Source organism: Capsicum annuum, chromosome 1 (genome assembly GCF_002878395.1).
Source record: "Capsicum annuum cultivar UCD-10X-F1 chromosome 1, UCD10Xv1.1, whole genome shotgun sequence".
Taxonomy (NCBI): Eukaryota; Viridiplantae; Streptophyta; class Magnoliopsida; order Solanales; family Solanaceae; genus Capsicum; species Capsicum annuum.
Window position 1 is genome coordinate 181,659,512 of NC_061111.1, and position 20,339 is coordinate 181,679,850.

Sequence of the window (20,339 nt, forward strand, 5' to 3'; positions counted from 1 at the left end):
GTTCTGATTGATGAGTCGCAACAAGGATTTAATAATAAGCTGGAGGTTTGGAGACAAACCCTGGAGTCTAAAGGTTTTAGGTTGAGTAGGACCAAGACGGAGTACTTGGAGTGCAAGTTTAGTGACTCGAGGCAAGAGGAGGAGGTGGTAGTGAAGTTGGATTCTCATGCGGTTTGCAAGAGGGATAGTTTTAAGTATCTTGAGTCTACGATTCTGGGAAATGGAGAGATAAATGAGGATATCTCTCACCGTATTAGGGCAGGTTGGATAAAATGGAGGCCCGCTTTGGGAATTTTATGCGATAGGAAGGTGCCCCCAAGCTGAAAGGCAAATTCTATAGAATTGTAGTCTGGCCTGCTATATTGTATGAAACGGAGTGTTGGCCAGTTAAGAATTCTCATTTCTAAAATTTGAAGGTGGCGGAAATGAGGATGTTGCGTTGGATGTGTGGATTCACAAAGGCTGACAGAGTTAGGAATGAAATTATTCGGGAGAAGGTAAGAGTTGTGTCAGTGGAGGATAAAATGCGGGAAGTGAGGTTGAGATGGTTTGGTCATGTGATGAGGAGAGGCACGGATGCCCCAGTTAGTAGGTCTGAGAGGTTGGCCTTGGGAGGTTTCAAACGAGGTAGGGGTAGGCCGAACAAATACTGAAGAAAAGAGATTATACGTGACATGGAGTAGTTACAGCTGACTGAGGACATGACCCTGGATAGGAAGATATATAGGAAAAGCATTAGGATAGAAGGATAAGGGTGTGGATGAGTCGTAGGCAATATTTAGGTGAACTTTGGTGTCCTTTGTTTGGCAATGTACAATTTTTTTGTAGATGTCATACCTATGTTATTTTATCGTGTTCTATGCTTTTGATGCTTTTGTATATTACCTTTTATCTTGAGCCGGGGGTCTATCGGAAACAACCTCTCTACTTCTTTAGAGGTAGTGGTATGGCTTGCGTACACTCTACCCTCCCCAGACCCCACTATGTGGAAATATACTGGGTTTGTTATTGTTATTGTTGTATTAGAAGCTTAACTAAAAAACTAACTTATGATAACATAAAAACTTACAATAAAGAAAGAAAGAGAAAGATACATAATGGAAGAGTGTTAGTTAATAAAGTCATACCTTTACAACATCTAAATGAGCTCTAGGAGGAAGAAATGGGCTTAAGTCTTCACTGACTAGGCCGGAACCCTTCTTTCTCTCTCAAATGTCGAAAGTGTTTTGAAAAAAATAAATTGGGAGAGGTGTATATTTGCTCGGGTATATTGGGCAAAAATCAGAAATAACATACTTATCCCTTTAATTATGAGTTTTATAGCAACAGTTTCATAATTATATAATATAGCAAGTTGTATTTTATATTTTTGCAAACTGTTGCTATAAAAATATAAATACATATGATTTTTACTGCCCTTATAATCGATATGTATTTTGTATTTTTGCAAATTGTTGCTACAAAAATACAAATACATATGCTATAAAATGTAATTTGATAAAAGTGTAGTTATTTTTTGTAATTTAATACTTAAGTATGCTACTTTATGTATTTTTTTCAGAAATAATTCGTTAGATCAAGACAGGTTGAAAAAGTGGAGTGAGTTATTTGGGAAATAGGGTATTTTAGTCTGATTTTGAGATTTCATCCAAATACGGATATTTTTCTTCGGTTTCATAATGGTAGGGGCATTTTAGTTGTAAAGGGTAATGAGGGACAAACTTAACTAAACAAACAAAAGTGTAACTATATTTTCCATCCATTTTCTTTACGAAAAAATAGAGAAAGTAGATACTTAACTATAATTACAATAAATAGCAACACTTTTGTAAAATTACAGTTTATAACAAGAATAACATTATTTTACTCATTAACTAGACAAGTACATGTTTTACTTTCACTACTTTACATTTTTCTATTTTCACTTCACTATTTCATCTCCCCTAAATATAGCCATATCTTTTACCATTTTTTTTCAACTTATTTTTTTAATCATTTTATTTTTTATTTTTGTATTTTTTTATTTTCTCTTTTTTTTTTCTTTTTTGTTTTTTTTTCCTTTTTCATAGTTGAAGATAATTATCTCCATGATCTTCAAGATTTCAAAATAAAACATCATTACTGTCTTTCACTCTCTTATATCTCTACTTTTTTTTCTTGTTAGTTTTTTTTCATCTTATTTTTTATCATTTTATTTTTTTATTTTGATTTCTTTTTCTTTTTCATTTTTTCTTTCCACTTTATTTTCGCTCTTCTATTTCTTTTTTTTTTTCCTTTTTCCTTTTTTTTTTTTTTTTTTTCTCATATTTTTTTTTTCTATTTTTCGTTTTCTTCTTCTTCTTTTTCCTTTTATTTTTACACTTCTATTTCTCTTTCTTTTTTTTTTGCTTTTACACTTCTCTTTTTTTGTTTTTTGTTTTTTATATTTTTATTTTTGTTCGTTTTTTTACTCTTCTATATCTCTAACTTTTATTTTTGAAAAAACAAATATGTATATCACATAGACATGTTTAAAAAACATACTAAATACATAGCCATACAGATCTGGATATGTATTTACAGTACAAAACATACATATGTATTTACGAAATCCATATCATATTCATATTAAACAGTAATAAATATAACTATACTATATATCTTCATATGTATTTGCGAAATACAAAGGTGACTCATATAAAATAAGAATATACATATGGATCAGGTATGTATTCGATAAATACATATGCAGAGCTATATGTATTTTATACGGTGTTGGATTTGTCTTTGAACTTTACATACTATGTCATTTTAGAGGGTAACATATGTACTTATTTATTTTCTTTTACTGTTTTAAGATATGTATATGTATTTTTTTATTACCTATATGTATATGTATATAATTGTCATTTTCGTTATAGAGATTGTGTTCTATATGTTTATATATACATGTGAGTCAGATATGTATGTTTGTAAATACATATGCATATATATATATATATATATATATATATATATATATATACATACATACATACATTTTTTTTACAATAAATATATATGCAGATCTATATGTCTATTTATTTTTTATATTTTTTGAATATGTATATATGATATAGATATTTGTCTTTTAAAAATAAAAGATAGAGATAGAAGAGTAAAAAAAAAAAAAATTTTGAAAAAAACAAAAATAAAAAATAAAAAATAGAAAAAAAAAAGAAGTGAAAAAGGGAAGAAGAAGAAAGAGAAATAGGAACTAGAAATAAAAGTGTAAAAACAAAAGCGAAAAAAAAGAGAGAAAATAAAGAGGAAAAAAAATGGAAAAGAAAAAGAAATAAATAAAGAAAAAAGATTAAAAAAAAATGAAAAAAAACTAACAAGAAAAGATAGTTAAAGATATAAGAGAATGATATTTTGAAATTTTGAAGATCATGAAAATAATAATCTTTATATTTGAGTTTGATTTGGAAAAGGAATCTACTAATTTAAATAAGAGTAATTTATGGAAATTTAATTAGATGAGATAATTATTCCTTATTTTAATTCAACTAATTTGAGTAAAACAAGGGCAGTAAATCTTGTTGTATATGTATTTGAATAACAAAAGTTTACTTAAATACAAAATACAATTTGCTATTTTTCGTAATTATGAAACTGTTGCTATAGAAGTTACAATTAAGGCTCTATAATTGCTATTTCTGAAATTTTCCCTTTTCTTTATACTAGTTTAGGATACGCGCCCCGCACTTGTGTCACGCGTCAATGAATTTAATTTTATAAAATCACTTCGATATTATAAAAGAAAATCTTTTGACTCCTCTTCATTTAGCCAATGAATTTTTCATCAAAAAAAATTATATCATAATCAGCAATTCATGGATTCATATTAATTAAATACCTGGAAATTATTGAATAATGAAAAACATCCATGCTAGTACTATATATATATATACATATATATCTCAATTTCCACATGAACAATTAATGCCTATATGTAACTACCATTGTTTATTTTTTTAGTTAAAACCTTTAAAATAAAACGCACACACAAAAAATAAATTGAAAAAATAAATCAGCTTAGATTCAATATAACAATTGAAGGGGATCAAGAAATTTAAAGTGCCAAAATGCAGATCGCCTCAAATAATTTTCTTATCGTGAATCATTGTCATTGTTAGGATTTATTTATATATTTCAATTCAATAACACGATCCAAGCTTGACGTAAATATTGCACCTTAAAGCTACATATACAAATTCAATTCGATATTATTCGCTACAATTCCTCCAGATCAAAAACACATACGAACTAGTAAAATTATAGCTAACATAGGCATGCCAATATCTGTTATACGTGTTATATAAAAACTTTGATGAAATTAAATATGAATTAACATTATATAAAAACTTTGATGAAATTAAATATGAATTGAAGTGCTCAGTGTTTCAGTTTACTATTTTAATAACTATGTAATTTACACAGCGATCTCGTTTCATCTCATTTCAATTACATCTTCATAAAATATATCATGTAAACTTTTTGCACTGCTTCATAGCCACAACCTTAAGAACATACCAAAAATATTTCTAAAACAAACATACCTCAAATCACTAGTAAATTTATCTCTTCAATCATAAATATTATCAATTTCACAAGTAAATTTTCATACATGTTTTTCTTTTCTTTTTATTTCCTACAATTCTGACATATCATAAAATATAAGTATCCAAAATATATGATAAATTTTTCCTTCCTTCTACACGTTTTTCTCTTTCTTTTCCTTTTTTTCCTTCCTACAATTCTGCAGTATTTTTTTTCCTTTTCTCACCAACAAAACTCATAAATATAAATATTTTTGAAACTCCTAAATATATGAGAATACAAAATTCTAAATATATGGTAGGTTTTCCTATTATTCTTTAAAAAAATAAAATTCTAAATATATAGTCGGTTTTTCTATTACCCTTTTCTGCAAGTTTTTTTTCTTTTTTTTTTTTCCTAGAAATTTGACATTGTAATTTTTGTAATTTTTTTTTTTTAAATGCCATTCATGCCAATTAAGATCTCTGACTTGTTTTCCTTATAGTACAATTACGTGGAATCTATGGTTTAATATGAAAAGAATTGCTTGAATTTTAATCGGAAAATAAAAGAGAATTGTTTAAATAATGAGTATTAATTAAGGCAAATTCGTACTGATTCTATAACAAAAAGTTCAAAAGTTATAATTCAAGTCTAATTCTTTTTCTAATATTCTTTTCCATATATTGTAGGACTCATATACATTTTTTACCATATATTATTAAGTATCATTCAATATATTTTAGGAGTTCTTAATTTAATAAAATAATAATTAAAATAAATAGTAAAAAGACGATTTTGTCTAAACCAATGACATTTAATGAAGGACAAAAAGTTCAAATAACTTTTCTAAGGGGCTTCACACTTTTAATATATTATAGATTATAGATATAGATTAAAGCTACACATAAATAAAGTGACATGAAACCTCTTTATTAGAGGTGAACAAAAACGAGTTGAAAATTAAATCAAATCGGAAATTGAGTCAAATCGAAAAGCTCAACTAATTAATTGTTTGATTTGATTTAAGAAAAAAATTCAACTACAATTGGTTTGGTTTGGTTTTAACAAAAAAAAAATAGTCAAACCAACCCTATGTTATATTTACACAATTTTTTAAAATATTTATTACATAAAATAATTATTATTATATAATTTATAAATATTTTTTAAATTTTTTCATTGAATTGATTGTTCAATATATTATGCCAAGTTTAAACTTAGAATTGTGAATCCAATAAGTTTTTTAGCCTATGAATATTAGTAACTCAAATAAAGTCCAAATCAATATTAATTCTAACAAAAATATTCAATTGAAACAATAGAATTGATAATTATGTTGGATATTGATTCTTTAGTTTTGCATAAGTACATAAAGTAAATTTATTTTTCTATTTAATTTTTAGTCATGTAATTAATACTTACTAAACTTACTTAACATGACTTAATATATTCAAATTATGATTATTTTTATTGTAACTTATTAATATGCAATATTTATTTTAATATAATTTTATTATTATTTTTGTTGAATATTTTATAGTCATAACTGATTTCATATTGTATTATTTTCTTAAGCAACACCGAAGATAGTTGTATCTACTTGAACTAAAGAAATATTTTAAGAACAAGTTAATTATATGTAAGCCTTTAATGAAAAATATCTGAAAAACAAAAAAAAAACGATTAAATTGAAAAAATCGAGAAAACTCGAGGTTGAAAACCTCAAATTTTATTTGTTTTATTTCATGTATAGATTTAAAAATTTGATACAAATAATTTGATTTGATATTTAAGAAATTCGAACTAACCCGATTACGTACACCCCACTCTTTATGATGAAGAATGCTATCTTTTTTTGTCATTTTAAAATTTTTTGTGCCAAGTTAAGAAAAATTCCAAAAGCCACATCTCCTAAATGAAGACTTGTGAAGACAATTAAAATTCACTCTGACTAACAATTATTAACAGGCTATAACGGTGGATCATTTGAGTGAATGACTGGCACGATTTCCATATATTTGAAGCAAATTAATGCTCTTAACATATCCTTGAATGTGGTGGTAATGGTTGATTAATTCTTTGCTTCATCCTCATATTTTAACTTTCCACAAATAAGCTTGATGTCCTCTCTTACGATAACATATGCTGTCCATTTTTTTAGATTTTTTTTTTTTAAATAATAATAATTTAGTCTTACTTTTTATCAAGTTGAGGCCATTTTTCGGATAATCCAAAGATAAGTTGATATATCTATTACAAACTTTCCTATGCATAAGAAAGAAAGCAACCAAGGGGTCCGCTAGAAAATATGTTGGTAGAGATTTCATTGTTGGCTAGTTTGAATACGATGAATTGTTTGTTTTTGTTCGACCCAAAGTAACTTTTACAAACTTGTACTCTCGATATTGTGAGAATCATGCATGATTATGAGACTTTGCACTTTATCGTGTGAATATATAAAGAATAATTAAAATTTGGTGGGATGAGTTTGTTGATTGTATGGTTAAATTCATTATTTACAAATTATTAGCTTCATTAAATATTTTAGTTAAATTGAGTCATTCATAATCTACCTTCTGGAGAAGGCATAACAGCATTACTTTGCTTCTATGAGCGGGTTAAGGAAAAATTATAAGATAGTGAAGATATGTAAAAATTTAAAAAATGAGAAACATAATGTGTTGTAGCGGAGATGGGGTAGTGGTATGGACTGCGTACACTTATTCTCCCCAGACCCTACTTGGTGGGAATATATTGAGTATGTTGTTGTTCTTGAGAAACGTAATACTGTGGCACTCTTCTTTTTGTCAATAAACATACTTTCTTTTGACGTACCTTTATACTACCAAAATAATTATGAGTACTTTATATAAAAATATCTAAATATAAATTTCTTATGATGTCTCAGTTAAAATTCTTCGTTATAAGTTGTGAAAAGATGAAAGCAACTTTAATCTTATCCCATCAATATTCAGGTAAAAACACTTTTTCATGACATTTTTGTATACACATTTTAGCTTTAACTCACTTATTTCTAATTATTTTTGTGAATTTTTTTCTTTATTAGTTCTTCCTAGGCGATTATAGTTTTATAATAATTGATTTTGGTTGAAAAGATTAGTTTAACAAGAGAGAATTAGGAAGTTATTTATTCATTAAACTCATTTCTTTATTTAATAACATTTAATTTTAATGAATCTTTGTAAAAAAATCATTATACATATATATCACCTAGAATTTAATACTTTTAGATGCAAATCTTTTTATCACATCATTTCCCCCTTATTTTGTGTGAATTTTCCTCTTTTTACTATGAAGTGTTGTCCCCCACTAAAATAATGTTGGGTTTCATATAGAGTCCTGCAAAGGACATTTTTTCAACACAACGCATCAAAACGGACATTTTTCCTAAAAATATGTATCAAAAGGATAATTCACTCATTTCTGAGAGAACTATTTATATTTCCGTAACTCTCCGTTAACGTTATCATGCACCAGATATTTTAAAAAAATAAATTTAGGGGGTTCGCTCAGTGTTTGGCGAACCCCAATTCCATAATTATATACATTTTTTAATAGTTTGCCCATGTATGAGCGAACTAAATTTCAATGGTTTTTTTTTAAATTTTTTTTTTTTTTTAGTTTGCTCACCATGAACAACTTCAACGAACCATTTTTTTTTTGAAAGAGATTTAGAAGGGGGTTCGCCCACACACTGATTTTTAGGGGTGTGCATCGATTGGTTCGGTTCTATTTTATGTATTATCGGCTCAATTTATTATTTTTTATTTTTAAATATGCTAAACTAATAACCAAATCAGTAAGATATTTTTTATCAGTTTCAGTTTATCGAATTTTAGTCCTTAACGATTTGATTTTTGATTTAACCGATAAGAAAATACTCATAAAATAAAATAGTAGCAACTAACATTAAAGAAACTGAATCTTAGTTGCAACCAAAATCTCACATGATGTGTTTTGATTTACAAAAATTTTCAAGCTTGAAATGAATGTTAGTTCAGGAAATTGAATAGTTTTGTTAGTTTGTAGAAATTAAAGAAAACTTAAGAGAAATATATAACAACTAGTATGTATGCGTGTGTGTATATATATATATATATATATTATACGTTATTGGATTATCGATTTACCCAATAACCCAACAAAAAATTGAATAAAATGATTAAATAATCGTTAACCCAATAACAATAAATCAATAACATTTTTATCGGATTAATTTATTGCTCGATTCGATTTTTACACACCCCTACTAATTTCCATAAATAAGAACAATCATTTTGAGACAATAACGTAAAAGATTGTTACCCAAAGAATATATATATATACAGTAATATAGATGGAATATTGTCTAGTGATAATTACCTACATATTAGGACATTTTATTTTATAAATATTTTAATCTCCGTATTAACAATACACTTTTTTCTCACATTTTATTTATAAATATTTTAACCTCTGTATTCCCATACAATTTAACTTCGTGCTTATTAATGCAACATACCACACTACATTAAAATGCTGAGACGTAACTAGCGATGTTGTGTATACCATGACGATCTTATATATACTAAATTGTTTGTAGTGTTCAGTAGTTTGATGATGCATTTGCTTAGGTTTCTAGTAAATGTTTTGATATATATATATTTTTTTTTGTTGAAATGTTTTGATATATCAACAACCGTAACTCTCTTTTAAACTCAATTATCAACCTTTCCATTCTCCTGAATAAAGAATCTTAGTGAAGCAGTCATTTAAATCTGTAAAATTAGGTGTTAGACCAAATTCATACTTCAAAAACTAGCTCAAAGGGATGAGGATTGCTCAAGCCTTATAAAAAAATCACCCATCTCATTAACTACCAATTGGAGACTTTTTTTCGTTCTTTAACAAAACCTGATAAAAATAATACAACAACACAGATTCTCGAGTATGCTATAACAAAATATTACCCATGTAATGACGTCAGCTTAAGCTTTAAAGGCTCTTAGGACCAAGTTGTATGTTTCTTGCTCAAGTTGATGGATTTGGGAAGTGCAGTTTCCTAAATAGCTTCTTTTTTTTTTTAAAAAAAAGAATTGGTTGGCTGAAATTGTTCATAGTGAGCAAACTAAGGAAAAAAAAAAAGGATTGAGAAGTAGTTCACCCATACATGGGCAAACTATTTTTTCAAAAAGGAATTGTGGACGTTAACGAAAAGTTACGGAGATACAAATAGTTCGCCAAAAATGGGCAAACTGTCCCTTATGGTACATGTTTTTTGAGAGTGTCCATTTTGGTACGTTGTATTGAAAACATATCTTTTTGGCGCCTGACTCTTTCATATATGGTCTTTTTTATTCAGATTTACATATACAGATTTTCATATTTAACATACAATGTTTTCAGTCAAATAATTATACATGAGTTTACGGTTTCAATCACATTTAAATTCTTCTTTCTATGATCGCGTTTAGTGCGATCAAGTACATTAGTGTCAAATAGGATAATGTTTTAAAGATAACTTTGAGTGGAATTAGAAACTAGGAGGCAGTGAAGGAAAGCATTATAGAATAGTGTAAAAAAAGAACTTGGCATTAATGTGGTTTTGAGAGAGTTCAAAATAGTTTTGGGACAAAAAACTCTACATTTAATAAACTCTCAATACACAATAACTTGAAAGAAACATAAGAGAAGCATTAGAGAGAATATAGTGGGTATAGTTTATACAGCTAGTTTCTATTTATAAAAAGCATCTCTCATATATATTCCCTAGGGAACCATAATTTAGCTGTTCATAATATCTGCATATATCAGTTTAAAGAAAGGTGATCAAACTATGTTCAAAGATAGCATTTCAGCATGCACCCAGATGAAACAAACTCCTATAATGAGCTATTGGCATGACCATAATAAAATGTACAAAAACTCTCACATTTTGGTCTAGGATAAACAAAAGAAAAGCTCAATGTTTCTTCATGTCGCGTCTGTGATCAGTCTCTACAAAGTAAATAAACAGGCATTCCTGCGGGATCAAGCTCCCAGAAACCTCGCAGGCTGCCACCTCTCTCTTCTGTCAGGTGATAAGCAGGGATCTGATGAGAGAACCTGAGCTGCTCAGATACAGATATTTTCACTGTGCCATTAGCAGCCTCTGCTTCTACTTGAGGCTTGTAGACAGACTTGAAACCTTTTACCCATGCTAAGAACTTAACAGAGACATACTTATCAGAAACATCCACAATTTCAACAATTTCATATTCACAATCTTCTAGCTTATCACCTTTCATCTGAGCACTCCAGTTTTTATATACTGCCCAAACTTCACCTGATCTGGGGAAGATCCTGTGTACACCCTTCTTCATAGGTTCTGCGACTACTTCATGTGAAAAGGCATCTGTTCCTGTATATTCGTTCAGTTTTTTGCTTCGAAACTTGAACAACCCACAACCAATTGGCATTGCTTTATCATGCCACTGTATCACACTTTTAGGTGGTGGACAGGCATAAAACCATGCCACATGCAACACAAAATTAGGCATAGGATCTATCTTCCTTATCTGGCCATAGTACCTTGGCAACGCGTCTTCATCACTGTAAATTGCCCAACATTGACCAACTTGAAACTTCTCCAATGATCTCTCAACATCAAAGCTGTAGAAATCAGGTTCAGGAACCTCATTAGCTTCTGGTGCAACATAGTTTTCTGCAGAATTTATGGAATCTATGTGATTAGCATTCTCTCTATGGCCTATGGATGAATTATTTCCCAAGTTAATTCTGGATTGTCTATCAGCAGGATGAGCATTTCCTTCAGACTTCCCTTTCGGACTAACTGAAGATGTATCTCTTTTGGATTTTTGCTTCATTTGCACCCCATCTACAGGAGATAAAATGCCTTGAGGCTTCCCATCCGGTACCATATTCATTGCAGAAAATGAAGATCTAGGACAAGAAACATCTTGGAATGCATTCCCATTTTCGATGTCAAGATCTGCAGAAGCAGAAATGCCTACTTGGTCAATAGGTAAGGAAGCAGGATCTAGTTCAAAAGATCCTTCAGGAACATCATTCCTCTCCATCCCTGTCATCTTGAAAGAAGGAACTCTATGAGAAAACCTAAACATATCCTTTGCAGGAATCAGAAATGGGTCTCTTTCCCCAAGTTTTGCTGCTGCTCGATGAAAAAGACAAGTTAAGCCTTTAGCTTTATCCAAGTATGCTACATGAACACCAATATCATCAGCATAGTCTGACAATACCTCAACAAACTCGTACTCGTACTTTTTCTTGCGCTCAAGATGAGAAGTCCAGTTCATATCCCAATCTTTAAAGATGGCCCAAGTTTCTCCTTCCAGTGGAAATATCTTTATCGCATTGCAGCTATTTCCCTTTATTGCACATACCAAATGTGAGAACATAGGATGATCTTCAGTGTATTCTGAGTTTCCCAGTCTGAACCTGCCACAAGAAGCTGGAAGGCCCTCAGATAGCCATTTGGTTTCATCTTCATTCAGCGGATCTGGCTCTAACCAAGTTATGCGCAACTTAAACGCAGGAGATAAAATCTTCCTGATGACTGCATAAAATCTAGGCATGGCATCCAGAGTATCATAAACAGCCCATACCTGTCCAATCTTAAAGCAAGATTCTTCCCTGTCCTTGTCAAAATCACTAAAATCTGGATCTGCACATTCAAATGTTTCTGGCTCAGTCATAGTAGAAGGCCCTACATCTGAGGGAAGATCAAGGTTTTGTCCACTGCCTTTTTCAGGTACACCCACTCTTTCATTTGCAGTCTCAGCTTCCTGCTCTGTGTTCTGCAGGCTCTCTTCAGAGGACAAACTTTCCCTTAATTTCTTCTTTTTCCCATTGGCAGTTGCTGCATGAGACAAATGCTGAACCTCAGCCTCCTTTGTAGGAGAGGGATATCCAGTCCCCTTAGATAGCTTAGAAGGATCTTCTTCTTCATCTTCATCACTTACATTTCCCTGGTAATTGACACGCTGTCTACACCGCGTAGATCTTCGCTGGTTTGCCCCACCCAGACATTCATAATTCTGCCCAGGCATATGAGCAGAAACATCAAAATTTGTATCTTCTTCAGAGTCTATGCCTGTTGATGAATCACAATTTTCACTAGATTCTGTTGATGCCTTCCTTTTCTTAGTGTTTTTCTTTTTATATTCCCCTGATAAACCCTCCTTATTCATTTTTCCATACACATTTTCCGAGTTTCCGTTTCTATTAGACTCCCGACCAACCTCTGAGGGAAACTCTGAATGCGTAGATGGATTCCTGGCAAGGGTCTCGTCAGCATCCTTCTTCTGACTGGAAGTAGACTGACTCCTACTGGTTCCGGGTGTTGCATCTGAAGCATTCACTTTGTGACCTGTGTACAACTCTTTACAATTGCCGCACCGCAAAACTTTATTTAGCACGCTTATATAATACTTATACTTAACAGAACAGAATGGGCAGGCAGTCCAAAAGGTTGGTTGGCTTCCTGGAGCTCCTGATTGCGTACTTTGAGGATTAGCAAATTCTGATGTGAAATTGGAATTATTTTGTACCCAAGGATATGTCCTGGTATCTGGCTGGCAGCTTTTATGCTGCATTGGTACTTGAAATTTTCCAGAAGGAATGCATCTACTGTTGTACAACATACGTTGTTGTCTATCCAAAAGCACCGCTTGAGCATCACCAATCAGTGTAAACGCATCAGCTGCACCAGGGAACTTGTTCTTATCAGGATGTAGCGAGAGAGCAAACTTGCGGAATTGCTTCCTAATAAGCGCATCATCAGCTGTTGGGTCTACTTTAAGAATACTGTACCAATCTTTCTCATTTCCAAAAGTTTTATTCACTGCAGAGCAATGCACTTCACAAACCAAAACCATCTGTGCAATGTTCTCCAGATCAGGAAAGAGTTGCTGGGCTTTAGATGCAAACTTCTTAGCTCCAACGAAATCTCTATTTTCCATCATCCCTTCAGCAATCCGTCTAGCCTTGATGGCCTCTTCTTTGTTGCAGTCCATATTAGTCCAGAATTTGATAGTTCCACACCTATATTTACCTTACGCTTCAGATGGTAGATTCCAGTAGAAGCAAACGTTTAAGAAACGGGTAAGATTCACAACCGCTGTTCAAGTGCATGTACCCTGAAAAAGTCCAGCATCTCAGATTAACTAGGAAACAGAAAACTAAAATGAATATTTGTTGAGAAATGCTGTACATGCAGCAAGAGATTTCCTTTTCAAGAAAAATATTAATGATAAAAGGCAATGGTAACACTCTAAGCAGTTTAAATCAAAAACGATTAGCATTTGACAGTCGAAAGGAAAAATTGGAAGGGATTGCTAAGCATGGGGTGAGTTTGATATCACACTAAATATTTGTATGATTTTATCTAATGAAAACACAATTCAAGCTCAAAGTGATCATCAGCAACATACCCAGTGTAATCCCATAAGTGGGGTCTGGGGAGACCTTACCCTACCTTGGGAGGTAGAGAGGATGTTTCCGATAGACCCTCAGCTCAAGAAAAGCAAAACAGAGCAGTCCGGAAAGCAAATAACGGAAGTGAAGAAGCCATGACAACAAAATACTGTATAAAGCATGATAAAGCAATTTGAAAAAAAAGGAACAATAACTACCACAAAATAATACGATAATCCAAGTACAAGAAATAATAGATAATAACACAAATAGAAGGACAACAATATGCTTGCCATTACTATACTCACATCTAACCTCAAAGTTGCATTCCATTCATTTATCTCTTCATACGCATTGCCAAGTTAATAATTTTCATTAGCAAAATATTGTTGCACTAAATGAAATACCCATTCTCTTTCCAAGCTTTCGCCGATACACAACAAACCCTATGCTTTTGACTCGAGAAGCTGTTAATTTCAACAATTGCAGCATCTGAAATAGATTTTCTATATCTCCAATTTGTAATAGCAAACATTTCAATGTTAGATACTCAATTTAAGCAGTTGACACACCTAAATTAATTTTTACTGAAAAAAGAGAATACATCAAACATAAAATTGCTTTTTACTGCAAAAAGAGTGCATCAAGCTCATTTGACCTACCTACATAATACACACACATAGGTATGTCTGTGTACGCATACATATGTGACATCGTTATCACAATAATAGCTGCAGACAGTATATCAAGTATTAACCAGCTTTTATTTCCAATTCCAGAAGTAATTCGTCAAGCCCATCCACATAAATATCTTGTAATTATTTGGAAATAGCATCAATTAACCGGCTATATAGAGGAAAGGAGTTGAAACCTGGCCCAGAGGGATGCCTATGATTGACGTCTAGCTATAGAATTAGAAAGCATTTTACTTCTACACTCACGGTCTCAAAAGGAATGTCCAAGCTTCTCTTAGTTCTTTTCCCATATTATTTGCTAGAAAACAGGCTTCTATACACACGGCTATTATACTACCAAGAGTACTTGGTCTCCACCTTTACCTCGTTTTACAAAACATTTTCTCTTTACTGTTCTTTAAAAAAATAAGTCGAAGCAACTCGTGCACCATGTATTCCTTCTTTAATGTTTAATGATCCATCTTGGAATTCAAACTCAACTTAGAAGGAAGTTACATCAATAACAAGAATGTGTCAAATTTTAACTAGTTGGGTTGATTACATGAATCCTCTAGATCCATTGTGTTCTACTTGATCCCATTTATCTTGTTATGTAATAACTTGCCGTTCAAGACAAATTATGGGTGCTCTATCCCAAGACTTTGGTTCAACGGCAAAGATAGTTTAACACGAGATTTGTGGTAGGGAGATGTACTTGATTGAAAATTTGGTATTGGACCAAGCTTGGTATTTAAGTGCAGAAGGGCAAAAGGCAAGCCAAAAGATTTCTCAGTCATCAAGAAGGAAAAAAAATTATATTATGGGTTCTCAAGTATGTATTCTTTCATTTATATTTCTTCCCGGTGTATTAGCTGCCCACACACCCCACCCCAATCATAGAAAAGTTTTAAACAAGAGGTTCTCTAAAATCTTGCATTTATACTATAATAACATACAAATATCTAACCAAACTGAGAAAACTCATATTATGGAGTGCCAATAAACTAAATCAAACAACTAAAATTAAAACATGTACAATTTATTTGCGCATATATCAGCCCCCAAAGCTTTGTTTCAATGGTAAGAGCGCAGCTTAAGATGTCTAGGTTAAGCAAAAGTAGAAGATTAGAATCCTACCGCAAACAAAAGCCTGGTATTTAAGTATATAGAGGGGCAGTTCCATTACCCATCGAGTTCTCATCAGTGGTATCAACAACAACAAAAAAAAACTACTTGCATGTATGTCGCACCCAAAAACCCCGCCCTAATGTGAAAAGAGTCTTTCAAAGACCACAACTTTCAAAGAAATTGATCAACAGCCAGAAGCAACTTTCAAAGAAATTGATTAACAGCACCAAAGAATGGGCGGAGCCACCTTAGACGAAGGATGGTTCACTGCACACCCTTGCTGAAAAATTATATAGTTTACAGACGTTAAATGTTAGCTATTATTACTGCATATTCAATTTTGCACACCCTTAACACAACTGAGAAGGAAATTTGCACACTCTTCACCAAATTCCTCGCCCCGCCACTAAGTTTGCCCCATATCACAACAAACAAACAAAGCAGAAACTAAAAGCGATAGAAAAAAGACGCCTCTTTTAGCGATTCCCAGTAACATGCAACGCCAAAACTTCAAAGTTTTCAAGCAATGTACTTCCTCAAATAAAAGAAACATCCTAAAAATAGAGAGCAAAAAAAACCCTTCTCATCTAAAAATAAACACGTTTAAACCCGACAAAGAACCAAACTTTACTACAGAAATCGAACCCCAAAACGTCAGATAAAAGGATCTCACAAACAAAAAAATAAAAATAAAAGATCATTCAACAAACAAGAACATAAACTTTTATTTCTAAAAAAAAGAAAAAAGCAAAAAAAAACATAAAGCTGATGAAGAAGCTTACATTGGTTTGAACGTGAAGTTGATGAGAAATTTGTTTTAGAATGCAAATGCAAGAAGAGGCGAAGGGAGTGAGGAAACTTATAGAACTGAATACTGCAAGATTGCAGTAATACTACCTCGAAATAATCAAAAAGTCCTTGGACTTCAATTTAATTACGTTTATGTGTCTTTTCGTTTTTTGTTATTTTGCTCAATTTTGGGGGTAAATAAGGTTACTAAATTCTTTTCCCAATTATGGCCGTAGCGGTTCAATCCATGTGTCAAGTGTTGTTGACGAGGACTCAGTATAATAGTTTTTGTGATTCTTTACAACATTTTGCAATAGCTTTAAATATATATTTTTTTTGTTGGTTTCAAAAACAATAAATTCTATTTAATTAAAGATAATAATATTATATTTTTTAATAAAAATAATTTAATAAATATCACAAAAGTATTTTATTATTTTTTAAACTTCATATTCAATCAAAGTATGTTAAATAAAATAAAACAGAGGGAGTAGTTTAGTTTAGCGGCACGTGCATTGCGCGTGTGAGTCAAGTAATGTAATGTACAATTTTATAAAATATTATCAATTTATTTAAAATAAAGATTTTTGAATAAATAATTATGCATGAAGGTATAAATATATATCTATGCGACTGATCAATATGAATCGTTATATGGTATCTTATTTGTTAATATCAAGATGATTGAATATCATTTGAACCTATAAATTCAATCAATAATCAAAGCAGTGTCGGCTTCAACCTAAAGCAAGTGAAACCAACGCTTTAGGCCTCCAATTTTTGGGCCCCTCATTTTTTAACAATTAATGTTTATAATCTTGTAGACTATTTTCATTAGAAAATATTGAGTACTTTTTAATATTTTTTTTATTTTAATGTCGCTTTTTAGCTTAAAAAAATTACCATTTTAGGAATTCAAAACTAAAGTTGACAATTATTTAACTTTATCCTTAATATTAAAGAAATTTCTTTTTAATACCTCTAGATTCTAAAAAAAAAATCTAATAAATAGGAGTAACTTAATAAACTATACCTTGTATTTATTATTTTGCTTAATGAATTTGAAAATAATTAAAATAATAGTTAAAGTGTGACAACAGGAGTAGAAAGATAAGAAACATTTCAATATAATAATTTTTATTATTATTATTTATCAAGTGCATATATTACTTATAGAGTTCCTATAACAATTGCCTCACTGGAATAATTTTTCTAAAATTAAATTTAATAATAATTCTAATTTAAGATCAACAAAATCTCACGAGAAATTGAATGATTTAGGAATACTATTAATTGAAAAAGAATTATTGGAGAAATTGATTATAAAACAATTTTATTCATAACTTTGCATCTCAAAAGTAAGGAAATAAACTTCAAATAAGAAAATATAAAAATACTTTTTTAAGACCTCATTTTGAAGTTTTGTTTTAGGCCACCAAATATATTAAGCTGCCCCTAAATCGAAGTTTGAAGTCTGGAAAGAAAGAGATGTTTCTTTAGTAGCATATGATTTTCTACTTTGATAACTATTATAGTTTGCAGTTGTACACAATCAATTAAGTTAGTATTACTTTTTCTCACCCAGTTAACAATTATTTTTGAACCTATCATTTTGTATCGTTGTGTCCATAATATTTAAGAGAAAATTTATATATCATTTAAATGTTCAAACAGTAATAAATATTCAATTTAATTGTTTCATTATTGTAGATACAACAACAACAACAGACCCAGTATATTCCCACAAAGTGAGGTCTGGGGAGGATAAAATGTACATAGCAATAAATATTCAATTTAATTGTTTCATTATTGTAGATATTTCAACAATATAATTTTAATGTGAATATGAATAACGTCGACTATGATTGCAATGGTTCATGTCCTAGAATTTTTGGGTTAATTTTAAAAATTATAGCCTTCTTTCCATCATTGCATACATCAAGAATTTATTATCAAATAAAAGTAGCATTTGTAGAAAGCGTACGAAAATACAATTACATAGATATGTCTTTCTAGGATGTTTTGTAAAAAAGTATTAATTTCATACTGTATAACTACAAAAAATGTAGTAATAAATTGTGACAGAGATACTTAAGTTACATCTTTATCGAGCACGTGAAATTGCTACCGATTTGCTTTAGTTTCATATTAACTTAGTTATGGTGACACTATCGATTTAGTAAGTTAAAAATGTGTCATGACCTATCTAATCACTCCCCTCTCCCTCCCCAGTTCTTCGTCAGCCTACCTCTACCTCTATTATAAACTGTTTTTGTCAGCCTCTCACACCTCCTTAATGGTACATTCACACATCTTCTTTGCACATGTCCAAAACATCTTGGTCATGCTTCCCTCATTTTGTCTTCTGTGTAGTCTCACCCACCTTGCTATTATAACTATACACATTATTCCTAAATAATGTTATCTCTTCTAGTATGTCCACATATCCATCTAAGTTATGAGTGTCAAACGGGCCGGGCTGGGCCAACCCGGAATCGGCCCTTCTATTTTAACCGGGTTGAGGGCCGGTTAAGGGCCGATTTTGGCACTAGCCGGGCCTGGCCGGGCCGGACCAAACAGTAAAAAAAATTAAAACCCACCCTAACCCGGCCTACTTAACACAACCCGATCAAACCCACCAAAATCCGGTCAAACCCGATTAAAAAATCGGTCAAACTCGGTCAAAAATATAAAAAAAAAATTTCTTTCAATATACATTACATATACCCACCTATATACATTATAAATACGTTAAATAATATATATACACTATATATATAGTATATACTACATTAGAATTTAAAAAATATATACACATATACACAATTAGTCAATTACTCATATATACGCACCATTCAATGTATATATACTACTACTTATAAAATATACTACAATATATATACATTACAATATCTATAGATATACTTATATACTAATTTATAAAACATATACACATATATACGTTAAATATATACTTCTATAGAAGATATATACACTTGTATACGCACCATTCAATGTATATATACCACTACTTATAAAATATACTACAATATATATACATTACAATATATATAGATATACTTATGTACTAATTTATAAAATATATACACATGTATACGTTAAATATACACTTCTATAGAAGATATTCAATTTGTAAAACATATACACATGTATACGTTAAATATACACTTCTATAAAAGATATATACACGTGTATACGCACCATTCAATGTATATATACTACTACTTATAAAATATACTACATTATATATACATTACAATATATATAGATATACTTATATACTAATTTATAAAACATATACACATGTATATGTTAAATATACACTTCTATAAAAGATATATGCACAAATATACAAAACATATGCTACTTAATATAATAAATTAATAATATTTGGTAGTAAATTAATAATATATTAGAAGTAAGTTTTTAATTTAAAGTAGAAAACTAGAAATTCAATTTAAAATTTTAAATCGTTAAATGAAAAAATATAAAAAGCAAAGACTAAGGAGTGAATGAATTTGAGGAATTTTATTGATTGCAAAATGATCCAAAATTTATAATTTACATGAATGAAAAATCTACAAATTATGCATCATTTTTTCCAACTCATTCATGTTAATATTAACGGGAACTTACATAGGATAGTTGAAGTCAATGGGGGCAAAACCATGCATTGGACTTGATTCTGCTGAGTTCTCCCGTGAAGTCATAATTTCTTCAAGTTTCATC

The 20,339-nt window shown here is 30.6% G+C and overlaps 1 protein-coding gene across 1 annotated transcript; it reads right to left on the minus strand.

Annotated features, from left to right (window-relative positions):
- Positions 1-10,478: 10,478 nt before the first annotated feature.
- Positions 10,479-16,838, minus strand: LOC107876877. Its single transcript, XM_016723697.2, has 2 exons — positions 16,583-16,838; positions 10,479-13,721 (listed from the first exon to the last, which is right to left on the minus strand). Exon 2 carries the CDS (start codon positions 13,596-13,598, stop codon positions 10,554-10,556), a length of 3,045 nt encoding a protein of 1,014 aa, XP_016579183.2. The 5' UTR covers positions 13,599-13,721; positions 16,583-16,838; the 3' UTR covers positions 10,479-10,553.
- Between the last annotated feature and the right edge of the window lie 3,501 nt (positions 16,839-20,339).

Bases quoted from the DNA above. Each gene is read 5' to 3' on its own strand.
- LOC107876877 (XM_016723697.2), bottom strand. From the start codon at position 13,598: ATGGACTGCAACAAAGAAGAGGCCATCAAGGCTAGACGGATTGCTGAA.